The 17,921-nt window shown below is 39.3% G+C and overlaps 2 protein-coding genes and 2 long non-coding RNA genes across 4 annotated transcripts; all 4 read right to left on the minus strand.

The window, feature by feature from the left end:
* Positions 1-3,805: 3,805 nt before the first annotated feature.
* LOC117386005 (ciliated left-right organizer metallopeptidase) lies at positions 3,806-6,395 on the minus strand. Its single transcript, XM_055229245.1, has 7 exons — positions 6,272-6,395; positions 6,137-6,203; positions 5,970-6,066; positions 5,800-5,895; positions 4,729-4,820; positions 4,524-4,641; positions 3,806-3,835 (listed from the first exon to the last, which is right to left on the minus strand). Exons 1-7 carry the CDS (start codon positions 6,393-6,395, stop codon positions 3,806-3,808), a joined length of 624 nt encoding a protein of 207 aa, XP_055085220.1.
* Positions 6,396-6,402: 7 nt separating this feature from the next.
* Positions 6,403-7,997, minus strand: LOC129457102 (uncharacterized). Its single transcript, XR_008649095.1, has 3 exons — positions 7,913-7,997; positions 7,278-7,414; positions 6,403-6,455 (listed from the first exon to the last, which is right to left on the minus strand). It is a non-coding gene; the product is annotated as an uncharacterized LOC129457102 (long non-coding RNA).
* An 823-nt stretch (positions 7,998-8,820) lies between these two features.
* LOC129457098 (uncharacterized) lies at positions 8,821-9,715 on the minus strand. The gene is made up of 4 exons (XR_008649084.1): positions 9,531-9,715; positions 9,223-9,319; positions 8,950-9,001; positions 8,821-8,882 (listed from the first exon to the last, which is right to left on the minus strand). It is a non-coding gene; the product is annotated as an uncharacterized LOC129457098 (long non-coding RNA).
* A 1,053-nt stretch (positions 9,716-10,768) lies between these two features.
* Positions 10,769-17,659, minus strand: lrp10 (low density lipoprotein receptor-related protein 10). Its single transcript, XM_033983305.2, has 10 exons — positions 17,565-17,659; positions 16,833-16,970; positions 16,240-16,272; positions 16,013-16,157; positions 15,717-15,907; positions 15,106-15,650; positions 14,574-15,010; positions 13,778-13,972; positions 12,766-12,895; positions 10,769-12,678 (listed from the first exon to the last, which is right to left on the minus strand). The coding sequence occupies exons 2-10, from the start codon at positions 16,876-16,878 to the stop codon at positions 12,052-12,054; spliced, it is 2,349 nt and encodes a 782-aa protein (XP_033839196.1). The 5' UTR covers positions 16,879-16,970; positions 17,565-17,659; the 3' UTR covers positions 10,769-12,051.
* Positions 17,660-17,921: the final 262 nt, after the last annotated feature.

The following is a 17,921-nucleotide window of genomic DNA, read 5'->3' on the forward strand; positions in this document are numbered from 1 at the left end:
GTGTGTGCAGTGCAGCGTGTGTTCGGCTGAACGGAGAGAGCCGTACCTTCTGTGCTGGCAGTGTCTAAAGCCGTGAAAAGGCAACGCACCTCGCTCCGATCACTGTGAAAACTCAGGCCTGCAGCGCTGGAGAGGCCCCCCGACAGACCTCCATCCCAGTGTGGCACAGGACGTGAGGCCCTTCTCTGTGCCATTACCAAATACTATGACAAACATTCAACTTCAATATGTAACAGCAATATTTAACTATAGAGTATGCTGTTTATTCTACTCTAGCACCGTCAGTGTTTTTCATTGCTACATAGTATTTATGTAGAGCCATTATACATTAAAACTTGTAAAAAGTTGTAATTTTTGCTTGTGAAATGTCTGAATAAATAAACTGAACTGCATCTGTAGAGACTGAAATTCATTTGAAATTTTAGCTTTAGCTTCAACTATGTTCTAAAAATTGAGCCTGTGTTTATTTACTTTTTTATTTTTTGAGATGCATGAATGCTGTTGGACTGGCTTTATATCATGTAATGGCACAGCTCACAAAGGGCAAAACCATCTGGAGTAATGGTAATACAGCATGTAATAAATATAATTCAAAAATCATTGTTGTCATATGTTTTTTTAATTTGATTCCATGCTCCTTTCCATACATGGTCTCATCCCTTCTTTTTCCACACTCGGGACCTCTACCAGGCCTGGGAGCTTGAGGGTTCTGCGCAGTATCTTTGCTGTTCCTAGTACTGCACTTTTCTGGACTGAGATGTCTGATGTTTTCATGTAGTCTCTTCCCCGAGTGCTCCAATAACCATAGACACCACTGATGCCTTCATCTTCCAGGCCTTCTCCAGCTCTCTTTGAGCCCCCGGTATTTCTTCAGTTTCTCATGTTCCTTTTTCCTGATGTTCCCATCACTTGGTACTGCGATATCCACCACAACGGCTTTGCTCTGTTGTTTATGCACCACCATTCTGTCAGTCTGTATCTGGAAGTCCCACAGGATCTTGGCTTGATCATGCTCTTCTACCTTTGGAGGTGTTTCCCACCTTTACTTTGGGGTTTCCAGTTCGTACCCTGCACAGATGTCTCTCTGTCTCTCGCTCGATCGATAGATAGATATAGATGATACAATTATAAAACTGACACACTACAAAAAAAGACACATATGTATGCAATGTAGTTGAAATGCCTTGCCTGTGGACTTGCCTTTGTGTTACCACACTAATATGATGTATTATTACATATTTAAATAACAGCTCCACCTGTGGTAATCAGATGGTTGCTCCTCAGCCCAGAAAATAAGAAGAGCCAGTTTTTAAATTATACACAAAGCCCATGTGGAGAGGCTTTTAGGTTTACCTTTTGGACAAAATTATCACTAAACTCATACAGTTTTACTCTAACTGTCCCGGATATACACTCACTTGAAGGATTATTAGGAACACCATACTAATACGGTGTTTGACCCCCTTTCACCTTCAGAACTGCCTTAATTCTACGTGGCATTGATTCAACAAGGCACTGAAAGCATTCTTTAGAAATGTTGTCCCATATTGATAGGATAGCATCTTGCAGTTGATGGAGATTTGTGGGATGCACATCCAGGGCACGAAGCTCCCGTTCCACCACATCCCAAAGATGCTCTATCGGGTTGAGATCTGGTGACTGTGGGGGCCATTGTAGTACAGTGAACTCATTGTCATGTTCAAGAAACCAATTTGAAATGATTCGAGCTTTATGACATGGTGCATTATCCTGCTGGAAGTAGCCATCAGAGGATGGGTACATGGTGATCATGAAGGGATGGACATGGTCAGAAACAATGCTCAGGTAGCCCGTGGCATTTAAACGATGCTCAATTGGCACTAAGGGACCTAAAGTGTGCCAAGAAAACATCCCCCACACCATTACACCACCACCACCAGCCTGCACAGTGGTAACAAGGCATGATGGATCCATGTTCTCATTCTGTTTAAGCCAAATTCTGACTCTACCATTTGAATGTCTCAACAGAAATCGAGACTCATCAGACCAGGCAACATTTTTCCAGTCTTCAACTGTCCAATTTTGGTGGGTTCGTGCAAATTGTAGCCTCTTTTTCCTATTTGTAGTGGAGATGAGTGGTACCCGGTGGGGTCTTCTGTTGTAGCCCATCCGCCTCAAGTTTGTGCGTGTTGTGGCTTCACAAATGCTTTGCTGCATTCCTCGGTTGTAACGAGTGGTTATGTCAGTCAACATTACTCTTCTATCAGCTTGAATCACCCATTCTCCTCTGACCTCAAGCATCAACAAGGCATTTTCGCCCACAGGACCGCCACATACTGGATGTTTTTCCCTTTTCACACCATTCTCTGTAAACCCTAGAAATGGTTGTGCGTGAAAATCCCAGTAACTGAGCAGATTGTGAAATACTCAGACCTGGCACCAACAACCATGCCACGCTCAAAATTGCTTAAATCACCTTTCTTTCCTATTCTAACATTCAGTTTGGAGTTCAGGAGATTGTCTTGACCAGGACCACACCCCTAAATGCATTGAAGCAACTGCCATCTGATTAGTTGATTAGATAATTGCATTAAGGAGAAATTGAACAGGTGTTCCTAATAATCCTTTAGGTGAGTGTAGTTGCTGTGTCCACTTCTAAGATTATACTAGTGATACACTATGCCATAGAGGTCAGGCTTTATTTCCTACAGACAGCATAAACGTGGGACTAAACATCTGAACTGCCCAAAACCACATTTCAAATAGAGCTGCTAAACTGGGCAGTGCCTGTGGACTAAACAAGAGAGTAAGGGGAAGTGGGGATGGGGTCTAGAGGTATAAGGAACAGTGTGATTGGTCTAACAGGTATCCACACTTCAAATTCTGCCCCTGCAGCCAGGTGTTTGTTTGCAATCCAAAAGATCTGGCTGCAATCCTGTGTGATGTCACACAGTACTTACAAGTAAATTTGTTGTTTTAAACTAAACACCTTTGCCGAAAACCAGCTGCTAAACTGGGTTGTATCCATACATCCTGTGTGATGTCATACCGGCATCTAGGATACACCCATTTTTAGATGTTTTTGAACAGAAAGCTGCAAATGTACCTACTTTGCACTAAAGTTGCCAAAACTGACTTGGAACAGTAGCTAATGCTATTGAAAGACCATATACAATTAAGTAGTGGAAAAAGTGAAGTGTTTAGTTTCAATTATTATGAAAATTTAATTTAAATTAAAAAAAAAAAATAATAATAATTAAAATGTAATTTAATTTATCATGAAAAGCAGTTGTAGGACACTGTTGAGATAATAAGTCTTTCCCTGATTCCTGAGGTCACATAGAGCTTGCACTCAGAAATGCATTGCTTGGTTATGACAAAAGGTCCTCAGAATTTAGGACTTGGGCATTTTTTCACTCTTAACATAAAATTTAGGCTAATTAAAAAATCTGAAACCAAAGGACAGCTGTCATGAGTCTGCAAAATGCTCTGTTATACATTATGATGTAATGAAGCACTAGTTTTCAAGTCAGCAGCTACTGGTTACCTTTTGTTTACCAGAACTTACTGCATTACCACACAACATCACAAAGTAGAACAGAGTGTGTTATGTTTGGGAGAAGAACTCAGCCTAAATATGCAGGGTTTGTGTGTTAAACATGCATGAATGAAACAAAACAAAACTCCAGGTATGCTTTTGATAAGGAAACAATATTAAAACATAGATCAGAAAACAGCGTATATGGGCCCTTTAATACATATACTAATTAAAAAGTAACAAAAGGCAAAAGGCTTATTATGTTGTTTACAAGATCTTAACATGGGGTTATTCCAAATGTAAATGTGGTCCAACTATCTGTGAAGGGGAGTGGACATATGAAGATTGTAAAATGGCCTTTTTGACAGCAGACAAACAGAAAAACTTTCAGGACAATCTTTTTAGAAATGCAGCCAACTCCATCTGAATGTCAAATTGGTGAGTATCTTTCAATATGACAACACCGGCCTTTGCAGTAGTCTGTGTTTTATTGCTCGGTATGATTTTAAATTATTTATTTGATTAGGGACACTGCAGAACCCAAGAGCCAGTTTTTCCTATTATTATCAGTGTACTTTGCCATGAAATATCCAAAAGATGAAATCACAAATGTTGAACCTGGTCATTTCTATTAATGACTAGACCCAAGAATTTGTTATTTTACAAAAGAAATCAGCATTTTAACAATATTCATTTTAGCTGCCCCCATCTGTATTAAATAATGTTGGCCTATAGAATGTTGTGTTGTTTTATTGCATGTTACCATTTTCCTGCTGTTGTTGAACTGTGCGGTGCAATATTGGAATTTCCCCACTGTGGGACTAATAAAGGCATGTCTTATCTTATCTTAAACCCAGTAATACAGTATTTACAGATATTTTACATTGTTTATAATTACTATGTCATAATGTGTCAACAATAAAACCTTAAGGAAGCTAATAAAAAAACACCTTTATGGAAGAGTTTGGTGTAGATTTTGTTCATGCTGGAGGCTGTGAACCCTGACCTTGCAGCAGGACAGGAAACGACAGGAAATGGTCACAACCAGAACCAGGGAGAAGGCCGAAACAACAATGACTAGAGCAGAGGTCCTCCAAAATGGCCAAACTACTCTCTCTGATTTGCTGTGATTACAAGACAAAAATGGCCACTAAGATTAGAACAAAAATTTGAAAAAAATAATCCACTACATATTAGTTATATGGGCATACCTTGTGTTATAAGACAAAAACTCAGCAGGAGCAATATCAGGCACACACAGTCTCTTGTCAGGGCACCAAATGAAGCCCTTATATCCTTTGATCTGACAAAATAAAAGCAGCAACAATGAAAAAGATGAAGAAACTTGTTCACATTTGGTACTTATATTTAAAGGTGCACTGTGACTTTTTTGAGGGTCTGCCACCTCTGCTTGTAACCATGAAGATCTTATTGCTTTCTATGGAATTTTCCATGTTATGATTACATTTATTGAATTACAGGTGTTTTTATAGCTTGAAAACTATGCATTCTTACAATAAGCAGAGTCGTCTCACCAGAGATGTGACCTGTAACTCTAACTTGTGGCATCACTGTCTCCAAGGAGAAAGACAAGTTTGATACTGTGGAACATTCTGGTCAAAGCAATAATCAGAGGTGGCAGACACAGTACACCTTTAAACTAATAATTCAGTTTATGCTACACATGTGCTAGCCTTACCTGAATAGCATCTCCTGCTGGACAGTCCACCCAGTCAGAACCATGCACCTGTATCTGATATTTGTTAAGCCCAATACATCTGTGTTTGTAACAGCGACCCTCCACTGAAGTGTTCATCTCGTGATCCTGAGCACACCGCATATAAATCATGGGACAATATGTAAAGTAGAACTAAATACTAAACAAACTTTTTTTTTTGTTGCTACCACTGTGTATATGGTGTTTTAATAGCATTGGCTATTCCTACTCATTTTTTTGCAACTTAAGTGCAAACTAGGTCAATTTGCAGCTTTCTGGTCAAAAACATCTAAATCTAAGTTTGTGCTGCCTTCCAGTAGTTGGTGACATTACAAAAGACTTGCTGAACAAGAGGAGTTTAAAATGTGGATACCCGTTAGACCAACCACACTGTTCCTTATACCTCCAGACCCCGCCTCTCCTCCTCTCTCTCACTCTCACCTTTAGTCCTCCAGGTACTGCCCAGTTTAGCTCTATTTAAAATGTGGTTGTGGGCGGAATTTAGGTGTTTAGTCCCACTTTAAAGTATTAAAAAAAGACAAATTTATAGTGTATGAAGACAAACCTGTTTGTTGAGAGTTGAAAAGAAACAACGGCTATCATGTCCAAACATTTCATCTTGTGTAGCCTGTTGGGCATTTCCCGTCAACCAGCACTCACTCTGGAATGAAATGTAATTGTCAGTGCAAAACAGTAACTACTAATAACTACTTAACAAGTAGGCACACCACTCACTCCATTGAGGATTGGTTTATAAATGCGGCATCCATCCAGGTAAGGATCAGACTGGCACTGCCCCTTGTGGAGGTGAAGATAATGACACCCAAAACCACTGAAATAAGCATAGATTTCATTATGATTATTTCAACGGTGCGAACATACAGAAATTTAAAAATACTTACTTGCCAGAGCAAAAGAAAGCTGAGTTGTTTTTACAAGTTGAGGGTGAGCCAAACCTATTTCCTTTACCTAATAGAACACATGTATTAGGTTGTATGTCTTTTAATCATATCGTCATCATTGTGGGATTTCAAGACCTTGTCCCCAGACCAGACACTGCGCCCGGTTCTGGTCAGCCGTGTACCAGCCGGTGTCCTGCAGTGCGGCCAGAGTCATTGGGTCAATCCGAACAACAGAGGGATCGTCAAGCACTGCGGTCATGATAGACCCCTGCATCACCCGGGACTCCCAGTGTGAAGAGAGCCCATTAGCATCAGCATCCTGAGAGACAGTAAACGCATAATATTCTAATCATATAAATAGTTAGGCCTGGACATACAAGCACCTGTGTCTTGTGAAATTGTTATTATTTTTATTACATATTATTATTAGATATATAATCATCTTTTTTTTTCTTTATCAATACGGTCTATAGAGGGAGATTTGGGATATTCAAGAGATTCACTGATTCAATGTTGTAATTGTCTTAGAAAACAATGAAATTATATATACAGCATCACACACTGCATAGAGAGGTGAATACAGGTTTAGAATAATGGTAATGTTTTGTGTTTTTCATTGGGACATTAAGTAATAGTGTTGTCACGATACTATTTCAGTTTCAAACTCTATTTCGATACTAAGAAATAGATTCCATACTCAATAACGATTCCGATACCATGATGATAATAAAATAAAACACTCTTTATTTAGATAATAGAATGGCATTTTCAACATTAAATAGTTAGTACTTTCTTTTATATTACCATATGGGTTTACATCTATGTTACCCCTCATGGGTGTATATTAGTCTATGTGGTCTGTTCTGATACAGCTCAAACTAATTCTATAATTCTATAAAATCTATAATTCTAAGCTATTCAGGAAAGGTTCATTTATGTTCTGTGAATGACGTTCTTAGTATCAATACCTGGTCAAATGGATGTTTAGTTCATACTAGTTTTAGTATTCCTTAGTATCTGATTTTTGATAATTTTGACAACTTTATTAGGTAAATGTCTAGAAAAAAATCACATCAACAGATTATTAATGAAAATGGGCATTTAAATGGTTCAGCTTCAGTAGAATGTCTGGTGATTGTACCTTATTTTCTAGAGGCCCTCCTACATCTGGATCAGTAGTCCTCAGGTGCTTCTGTAGGGCTGAAGTCACAGACTGGGTGTAAATTCTCATCTGACCCAAAGCATCTGGGCGAATCATTTTGGCTCGAAGGGAACAACCTGCAGCCACAGCAGGACAGCAAAGAATAAAATGCACAATACAGTTTTTTATTATATATTTAAAGGGCCCATATTACACCATTATATGTTTCCTCATCATGACCAGACCTGGAGTTGTGTTTTGTTTTATTCACACATGTTTAACACACGAACTCTGCAAGATTAGACTGAATTCCACCTTGTGATGTCATGTGGTAGTACAGGAAGTGCTCCACTGTGTTTTTAAAGTCTGTACACCTTCACTAGAATCATTTCAGCTCTGGATTTGCCAGTCTATACTAAACAAAAAAGTAGGAGGTAGCTGTTAACTTGAAAACTACCACTACATGAGATCACAAGGTGGAAAAGAGCATTTTGAATTTTTGACAGAATAATAATGCAGGATTACTCAAACATGTGTGAATGAAACAAAACACAACTACAGGTATGTTTATCATGAGGGAACAACATTATAACATGGCTTGAAGTTCACAAGAATCCATTTTGTGTAATACAGACCCAGACAAGAGGAGGTGGAACAGTCTCTCCAAGTGCCAAACAGTTTCTTTGAGAAACCAAGAGCATGAAACAGCTCATGGATTATAGTCTACATGAAAAGTAAAAATGAGATTTAAGATAACTGTTGAGCAACAATCAGCAATAATATATTTTGTGTATCATACCAGAACAGTGGCGTGATGGTTATACACAACTCCAGTTAGCTTTTCTCTGCAGATAACCACAACTCCAGCCAAAGGACGACCACCACTCTCAGTTTGGCAATGGGCAGCATATGCCTGTACATTTGGCTGAGTTAAAAATAAAACAATGTAAGAGTAATATAACTATATGTTACTATTCCAAGGTTTTCGTGGCATTGTATTAGTTTCGATAAGGAATTTATTCAAAACTCGATACCGATTACGATATCACAATGAATATGAAAAATGCGCCTTTTTTAGTAATAGAATGTAATTTCCATATAAAAGATAATAGTACCAGTACTTAGTGTGAGGACATATATTCTGATACTGATAAAGCTCAAAATCATACGAAAAATGTTCAAGAAAGCTAAAATCTTGTCCCGTTAAAGTGATTCTTTTTCAGTATTGATACTATAGTTTATAGTCAGTTTTAGTATCAATCAGTATCTGATTACTGATACTTTTGACAAGACTACATTGCATTTATCAGGACAGAACAAAAAAATCTTGCAAAACAATAATTATTAACCTGCTGAGGGGTATTATGATAAGTAAGGAGAGGCTTGCTTCTCTATTTTTACCATTTTAATAATTTAAATTTAGCTTTTTAGTCATGGATTTAAGTAATGGTTCACCTCTGCTCTGCACTTGCCAGTCGCTCGCACATGTAGGTACAGCAGGAAGTCTGTATCAGGGAGTCCAGTTCCTTTAGGCCTCTGCACAGTCTTTTGAGTAGAGTTAAGCTCTGGATAAATGACACACCCCTCAAGGTGCTCATCTGGGATCTACATAATCAAATGTACAGTTGTTTTTATTTTTATTTTTATCCATATACATATTCAGTTTACTTACTGTCACATCGAGGCAGGTCTCATTTCTGTAGCTCTTATTAGCTCGCCCACACCTTGAGGAGAAAGACAATTTACTTTTGCAAACTATCTCTGTATGTACATTTTATCTTTATGTAATAATTTGGATATAATGCCATGTTACACCCAAAACAGTATATTTGATTTAAAATATATTTATGAAGAGATAATGTACTTTATTCAAACTATAATTGAGTTTCTAGCAATATAACGAACATGGATGATCTACATGGCGGTGAATGGATCAAAAAGGCACCTGTTGTAGTTCAAAGAACTGGAGTTCCTCCAAATGAACTTGCAGTATTTGTTGATGTCTCGCTTCAGTAGTAAAGGTCCAGGTACTCTGTTAACTACTGAAAGGGCATAACATGAAGTGTGAAGATATGTCAGTCTATATATAGTATATAAATTAGGGTAATTAAAAATAATCGTAATCGTTATTGAGTGAATTCCTCAGTGTCAAAATGGAGTTTGAAATTTTAGACTAACACTAATATAAATAAGGTATATACTTAATTTGACCACTTAAAATTATGTAAAACAAAAACGTTTACAGCCGATGACCTGAGAGCAGAGATGACACTGTCCTGACTGCCTCCTCCACAGCGGCCTCCAGTCTCCCTCTCTCCTCTTCAGATTGGTAATGGCTCTTCTCTGGGAACCATGTTCTAATCCTGATTGGCTGTGGGTTGTCTATATCCTTGGTGCTTCTTTGTGAATGGCATAGCGTTTGGTTTTGTAGATCCTTAGGTTGCTCTTGCCCGGTGTGGCTCTCAGTGGATAAACCTGGCTGTTGGAGAGGAGCAGCTCGGATTGGCCTGACATGAGCCTGAACCTCATCAAAGATACATTTTGGTCTAGAAACAGGAAGTTCAGCCAACAGAAACAACCAAAACCAAACAAGTCTATGCGAATAAGGTATGGCCATTACATAGCTACTTTCTCTTCAACTGTAACTGGGGTTGTAAAATGTTTTAACTTTTAAAAGTTGTACATTTTCCTGAGGACTAACACATATAACGGATGTTTCTTAAAAAAGGGTGATGAGCAGAAGCATAAAAACTTTGAGCTTCACCCATACTCACACTGACATGAGCAGCATCTGAGTGATAATTTGCTCTGCCCCTTTGTAACCCAAACTGTAACAGACAATGACAGAACAAAAATTGTATTAGCACATTTTATACATTTGTGTTTTTATAACACAAATGAATCTGGCATTTTTACTTAAAGCTACAGTACTTAACTTTTTTGCTAAAAAATTGACAAAAATAAAAACATATTTTTTGCATTATGACTGTTTTATTCCATTGAAAAACATAAGAAAATACGCAGCCTTGCTCTCTCTCCACAAAACTAAGTCTTATTTGGCCAGGAAGAGGGCCTCCTCTGCTTGTTTCCATGGCAATGTTGTTCCTTTGGTTATAATATTCCGCAATATGACATAACACTAATCTATCTCCATGGAGATGTATGGTTTTAACTTTCTATTTCCATGGAATCATGCAGTTGACTTTCCACCCTCAGAAAGTTAATACTATCATTTTAACCATCAATAAATAAATGTTCTTTGAAATTACCTGTTGCACTCAGTCAGTTGGTGTAGTCTTGGTCATGTCATCCACTGGAGTGAACCTCTCTGCTGACAGAGGAGAGTGTTTCATTTGAATATAAAGTAAGAAAGTGAAAAATGAATATAAAGGCTTCCATTCATTAAAGACTTTCAGTTCTCACCTGAGCACTACAAGGTGTCAGACCTCTTCAGTAAAGTATAGAATTATTAAAAACACAACACTCAAACATTAAAAGTGCAAATTGTTTAATCTCAGCCACATATTTACTTATATACAGTGAAGATGACCCAAATAAATCAAATTATTTTCTCTCATTGTCATATTATAAATTTAAATCTCCTCCATTAAACCTAATACATTCAACAAAGCAACAATAAAAAATATGTTAACTGTCTAAAATAAAAACACAATAAAAGTAATGATACAATGGCACATCACGAGTCTGCTATGTCAAAATGGGAATGACTCTTAACTGAGGCTGAGTTTAATTTAGAGCCCCTGGGAACAGCCAACATGTCCCTCTTCACACCACACCAAAGCACACCTTATTTCAGGCACCAGAGATTGTCTTATGAGTTTGAGACTGTATTAGACATTCAAGTGGAAAGATTGGATATGCACAAGAACCGGGTCTCAAAGATTATTGCCAACTTTATGTGGAGACATGCATTACTTTCAGTGCCCAGTGGTGTATCAATGCATACGCCGAAGTGACAAAATAAATACGTGCCTATTTTGGTGTGCACTGAGCAGAGTGAAGCTTAGAATCTGATAAGCCACATTTTCACCTCAGAAAAAGCCCCCTAAAATCAATAACATATTTTTTACTATATATTTTATTAAGACTGTTGGATTGAATAAAAGCAAGTACTGCATGATTTCACCCACTAAAGTCTTATGCCAAACTACTTAGATATAATGCTGGGCATTGTAACACATGGAGCAGTTTTTAAAATGTTTACGGTCATTGTGAAGACCTGAACTGATATTGATTTGGCTTCTCAGATGATTCTACATGAATCTAAAGGCACTTTCATTGGAAAACCATATGGCCAGAGAGCTATGAGTCAGGATGAAAGATGCAGATTGCTCTACCTCAATTCTCCATTGTCTTTACAAGACTAAATCCAAATGCATTCACTCGGTGGCACTCATACCAAACATAAAAAATGGACACTTCTAAAAGGAAATCACTCAAATTGACAGTAGTCTGCCTTAATATCTAGATAGGGAAGAAATTTCTGTGCAAAATATTACTTCAATGTGCAGCCTAGTATTAAGTGCACATTAATACTCACCACCAACATACTGTCAAAACATAGGTCAGCCATGTTTTTTGTCTAAAACACATGAGTTTGTTTTCAATGATAAAATACTTTCAACAACTCAAAGATATTCAAAAGGCACCAGACTTGCACAGCAAGGGTAAGGCTCACCCCTCCTATGCTTCCATGTTCAAACAACTGTGGAAAGACGAGTTTACTTAAAGAAGACGGACGTGAGGAATATAATCAGGTGAGCATGGGCACATCATCCTCTGAGGTGGTGGAGGAGGTGTCCTCTGACAACGGGATGAGCAGCACGTCATCATCAGAGGAGGACGATGAGAAGGAGGGAGACGCAGACAGGGCCATGGAGTTGTTGGAGGGAGAGGCCCTGAACAGGGAGATACTCAGGCCCAATGTGTGGAAGATAGAGGCCAGAGAGGGGCTGCTGGGTGGGACAGTGACTGGAGGAGTGCGGGGAGTGTCTGGAAGAGGGGCTGGGGGGGCATATGGAGGAGGTGGAGGGGACGCAGGAGGTGATGATGGCAGGGGCAGTGGAGGAGGAGGAGCTCCTTGTTGCTGCTCCGTTTGAGCCAAGCCCAGTTTTTGAGGCACGGGCTGGTTGACCGCCTCCACAGCCGAAGAGGAGCTGGTGGCTATGGGCTGAAGGGTTCCCTGTGGGGTGGAGACTGCTTCTGCCTGTGGGGTGCTGGAGGCCTGGGATGGTCTGGATGAAGTTCTGGGAATTAGACCCCACCGCCTCATCCTCCGCACAGCCCGTCGCACAAACCTGGGCCTACGTCTGCGGTGTGGGGAGTTAGCTGCATCCTGTCGAAGGAGCTGAAGGATTCCTCTCAAAGACAGCGAAGATGTCTAGAGGAAAAAAAAAAAAAAAAGATCACAGGTTAAAGTTGGTGTGATTTCAATAGAGCACAATTTATTTTGTTGTTGCTTCCTGACCTCGTTAGGGTTTTCAGTTGGAAAGTCCTCCACTGGGGGAATTATACCCTGGGCAATCAGTTGGCCATATGAGGGAGGGGCCTGCTGCTGAATTAGCTCTGCCTCCAGGCGACTGATAGGTGCAAACATGCTGCAGGTAAAATTGACATTATCATGTTAGAACTTCTTTAAAAAAGGGCCCATACCCAGAGTTGTGTTTTGTTGACATGTCACAATAAATAGTACATCGACTTATTGTTTAATACATGGCAGATGGAACTATAACTTTTGGGAGTCAATATTTATCATGTGTACTTTTTCTTTGTACTGACTGGACCTTTTTTGTAATTTTTCTGTATAATGATGAGATTTGATGGTTAAATGGATGGACTCATTATGGATATGAACTAACTACTTAACTGTTGTATTCTGTAATTTATTTATTGCAGCTCATATTTTTAACAATTTTGTTTAGATTACTTTTTGGGGGATAATTCTGCTTCATGATTTCAATATTATCATGTATTGTCTATATTTATTTAAGCAATATATCGCACTTCAGAATTTGTTATCTGACAGACCTATTCACATGTTTAACACAGAAACCCTGAATATTTAGGCTGAGTTCTTTTCTCAAACAGAAAACACTGTTCGATGTTTTAATGTCATGTCGCAATATGGGAAATGCTCCACTGTGTTTTTAAACTCCACACACCCTCACTAGATTCATTTGGATAATTACAGGCCTGGAATTGACAATCTTAACTCAACAAAAGTAACAAAAAGCTTGCTGTTACCTTGAAAACTACCACTTCATGAGATCACAAAATGGAACAGAACATTTTGAGCTTTAGAGATGTAGACAAACTAATAATAAAGGGTTGCTCAAACATGTATGAATGAAATGAAACACAACTCCAGGTACATTTTTGATGAGGTAACCACATTCTAATATGACTCAAAGCTCACAAGAGTCAGTCAGTTAATACAGCAATAGAACTAAGCAGCTGAAGACATAGGAGAGCTTTTGTACCTGTACTCTCTGGTTCTGAGGGAGTAGAGTTTACAGGTACAGCCCATAGCTATCACGAGCAGCAGCCCACACACAAGGCTGCCCACTGTTGCAGCTGTGATGACTTTGCGTGGAAGGATGACAGTGCAGTTCATCTCATCAGTGCCATCCTTACAGTCCACCTGGCCATCGCAGCGCCATGTCTCAAAAACACACCTGGAATGACAACGTAATGGACACTTTTCAGTTATTTAGATATTTGACACATTTGACCGTAAGGACAATACAGGAAAATACAAAACTAATGTAAAGCAATTCTTGGGAGACAAATTCTCCATCAGTAATCATTCATCAGTGTAAAGACTAGGGCTATAAGCGTTAAGTTGTTTAGTCAAATAATCGGCTGACCAAAATTTGTTGCACTCGACTAATCCTTATATTTAGATGATACAAATTTATATGGGACAACAGCAGGAAGGAGAAGTTAGTGAGTTAGCTGGAGATTTGATATTTTTTGTATTTCATGTCAAAAAGCAGATTAGATTCATGAGTCAAAAGTTTATCTTTGTATCATGTATACAAATAAATGGTTTCCAAGTACTTTTTTCTGCTTAAATGGTTGTTTTTCCATGTACTCCTATGCAGGTGTAGTCTTGTGAGTGCTGTTTGAATCAGATACATAGAGATACATATGTAATAGTGTTGAGAGCTTTAGTCATGCCCCCTATTTAGTCAAGTACTCATTGGGCAGGATATGTCTTTAGCCAACCAGGAATTTCATTAGTTGACTCCAACCTTAGTAAAGATGCATACTGACCTGTCGCTGTCACAATGAAAAGTTCCAGGTTGACACACGGTGCAGTCCTTCTCGTCACTCCCATCGGCACAGTACAGCTGGTAGTTGCATCTCTCTGTGACTGGGTAGCACACAGGTCTACCTGTAAAATGGCTGGATGCCACTGACCTCTGACCTGCGACCCCACAGGCAAACTGACTACGACTACAGCCTCTGCAGCCCTCCTCGTCCCGGCCCGTTTCTGGACAGTCCCATTTGCCGTCACAGCGTTGCTCCTGAGTAAAGCATCCACCTGCGGCTCCTCCACATCGGCCTTCCCACGGTGGACAGTAGGTTCCAACTCGGAAGGTGGCATTAAAGCCGCTTCCCTCTGACCCGGGGATAGTTTGGTATGTCAGAGAAAGAACACCAGTGTGAGACTCAACTTGGACTGATTTGTAATTAGAGCTGCTTGTGATCTGAAAAGCAACAAGAACAATAATTGATTTTGGACTCAACAACAAACCAACAGACAGAACTGCGCATCTATTTCTTTTGCAAGTCAAGAACTCACAATTTTGAGTATATCCCCTTTGCCTTGTTCTCTGTTGAACACAGTAAGTCTGTCACCAGGCCCGAGTAACAGCTGCTGGAGGTCCAGTCTGAGGGGCCTGGAGTCCTCAGGGTCCACTGTCCACACACAGAAGAGTGCAGGGCCGCGGAGGATCGGAGGCGAGAAAGTGCCATAGAATGTCTGCAGCAGACCCCCGCACGGCCAGTCAATGGGAGCAGGGGTCACTGCACTGAGCTGTCGGTCTATGTCACTCTCCTCCTCCTGATGCCCTTTAAAAAGAGCCCAGAGATCAGACTCTGTATTGATGGCGGTTTGAGACATGGCACTGTTCTTCTCTGTGTAAGTTTCCACGTTGTTCTGTCCGTCCAGTGTGTAGCTGTATCTGGTGGGTTCTGGTGTGTCCTCTTCGGGCTCACAGTCTTGTTCATCACTGCCAAAACCAAGTCCTTCATCCAGACACTCGACTTGGCCATTACAGAGCCAGGAGAGAGGAATGCACCGCCCTCCCAGGCACTGAAAGGATGTCTCAGGGCAAAAACCAGAATCTATGAAGGAAAACATTTTAGAGAAGGTGGCAAAAACTGCAAAACACTTACAAAGATAGTCATTACCTCTGGCATAGTTCAAGCGAAATGATGACACAGGAAACAAATGGGGCAGGAAATGGTGGATTATAGTAATATTGCCCCCAGGAAACTCCATAGGCTCGGGCAACTTTCCACAGAGGACCATTGGCTCACCCCCAACTGATGATTTTATCGACACCCATTCCTTCCTGCACCGCACAGAAAACTGGGAAAAACTAAACAAAGCCAAATGGACCAAAAATGCATTAATTCACGACGCCATTAAAATTAATTTACATTGTGTTAAGCATTTATTTTAAAAGTACTTTATGATCCTGTACCTAAGAACAATAGGCTGGTTTTCTAAGCCCTTGATGACCCAGCAGTCATAGGTGGAGCCATATCGGTAAGAGTAGCTATGGTAGGCTGAACTTGTGATCTCTCCCACTTGGTTGTCTGTAACCGGAAGGTAGCGGCTACAGCGTGCTGTAACAAAAAATATAAGAGACATTAGCATGTGTAAATTACAGCAAAAGATTTAATATCACCTCTTTAGTTAACCTCTTACCAGAAGAATGGGTAAACTCAAAACAGCAGCATGCTGTGAGGAAACAATATAAATCAAATCAATCCAGTGAATGGCATTTGTATTATTTAATTATCATAACAGCAAAAGAAAAAATTTATTCTGTCAACTGGATAAACATTTTAGAGTTAATATGTTTTGATCCTCAACCGAGTGGCTTCTTCAGTTCTGGTCAAATTGCTGGTGGACACGGTCTTATATCTATCTAAAGGGAGGAACTAACTACACTGAAACTAACACAACTGTTGTTTACCGTTTCTGTATGTTAGCTAGGTTTATGGAACTACACAAAATGTGAACTGTGCCTGAGCCATATTTGGCATACTTGTTCAGGCCTCTAATGGGTGTTCTCACACCTAATAGCATACTGGCTATCACAATTGTTTCCCTTGTTTTGATTAGCGGCAAAAAGTATTCACTTTAAAACTTTTGTCCATTTGACATAATTGAATTTTTCTTTTGCTATGGATCATGCCTGGACGACTGAGGGATTATACAAACAATAATCATAATAATAACATTAATTTTGAGTAAGTATACTCAGCAGCAGAATATATTATAATATTTATACTTACATAAAATGGAAAATATTAGGACAAGGATGCTGCATGCAAGTGACATTTTGTAAATGCTCCTCCACAAAATATTGAAAGAAAAAAAATCAATGCAGAAAGAAATGTCATACAAGTTCCATTTTAGGAGGAAGACATCACCTGTGGAAGTAAAGATATTATGTTAAGAAAAAGTGATAAGTGTAAAAGGCGGAAGAATGTGTAGAGCATTAAACAGTATTATGAGTCGTATTCAACCAATGGGGCTATTCAACAGTATGCGATTGCTGTCATTCCGTAAGCGGATAAAGGAAACACAACGAGGCTATTAACTTCTTACCATTGTCCTCACGTTAAACCGCTCGAATTAAAGGCAATGCCCTCCGCACTTTTTTGCCATCCTTGTTCGAAATGTAAAATGCAATAATGTTTAGCAACATGTTCTATAAACAAATTACTCAGAAAGATGTTGTGAAACGTTGTTGGATTATAGTTTTGTCTGAGGCACGCAGTGGGAGCACAATCTCGCCTCCTTTAGTAACCAACAGTTCTTTCGCTTAGCTTCCTGTCGAGCTACAGCTAACGCTAATACCAGCACTTTTGGCTCCGTTTTATTGACAATTTTGTTTCGCGACACCATTAAAAAATGGTTCACGGTCTACGTAAAATACCCCAAAATTCATAATATGCAGAATATATGAGGTATAAACAAAAACAACACCGAAAAACAATACGAACCACAGCGGAATGCCTTACCATATCAGTTAGCCTTTCGTGTTGACAAGTTCTGAACCACTTCCGGGGACTGCGCCCGTGACGTCTGGAGGCTGGGATTGTGACGTTCGTTTTTCCATTCATAAACTTCAATATCGTAATATTCCAAGTTATAGTGCTATGTTAGATCCCTTGATTTATATACACGGATCACTAAACATACTGAAAATTATTCTGTTTATCAGGGTATCAAAATTGTTTACCACAATTTCACCAGAAGGTGTCACCATTGAGCAAGTATAAATTGATACACTTATACAAACTATTAAAAAAATATAGGCATAAGAAGTTAAAATCTATACATTCGGTCTGTTCTGTGAAGCTTGCTACTTTTTATTG

This window comes from Periophthalmus magnuspinnatus, chromosome 18 (genome assembly GCF_009829125.3).
Source record: "Periophthalmus magnuspinnatus isolate fPerMag1 chromosome 18, fPerMag1.2.pri, whole genome shotgun sequence".
Taxonomy (NCBI): domain Eukaryota; kingdom Metazoa; phylum Chordata; class Actinopteri; order Gobiiformes; family Gobiidae; genus Periophthalmus; species Periophthalmus magnuspinnatus.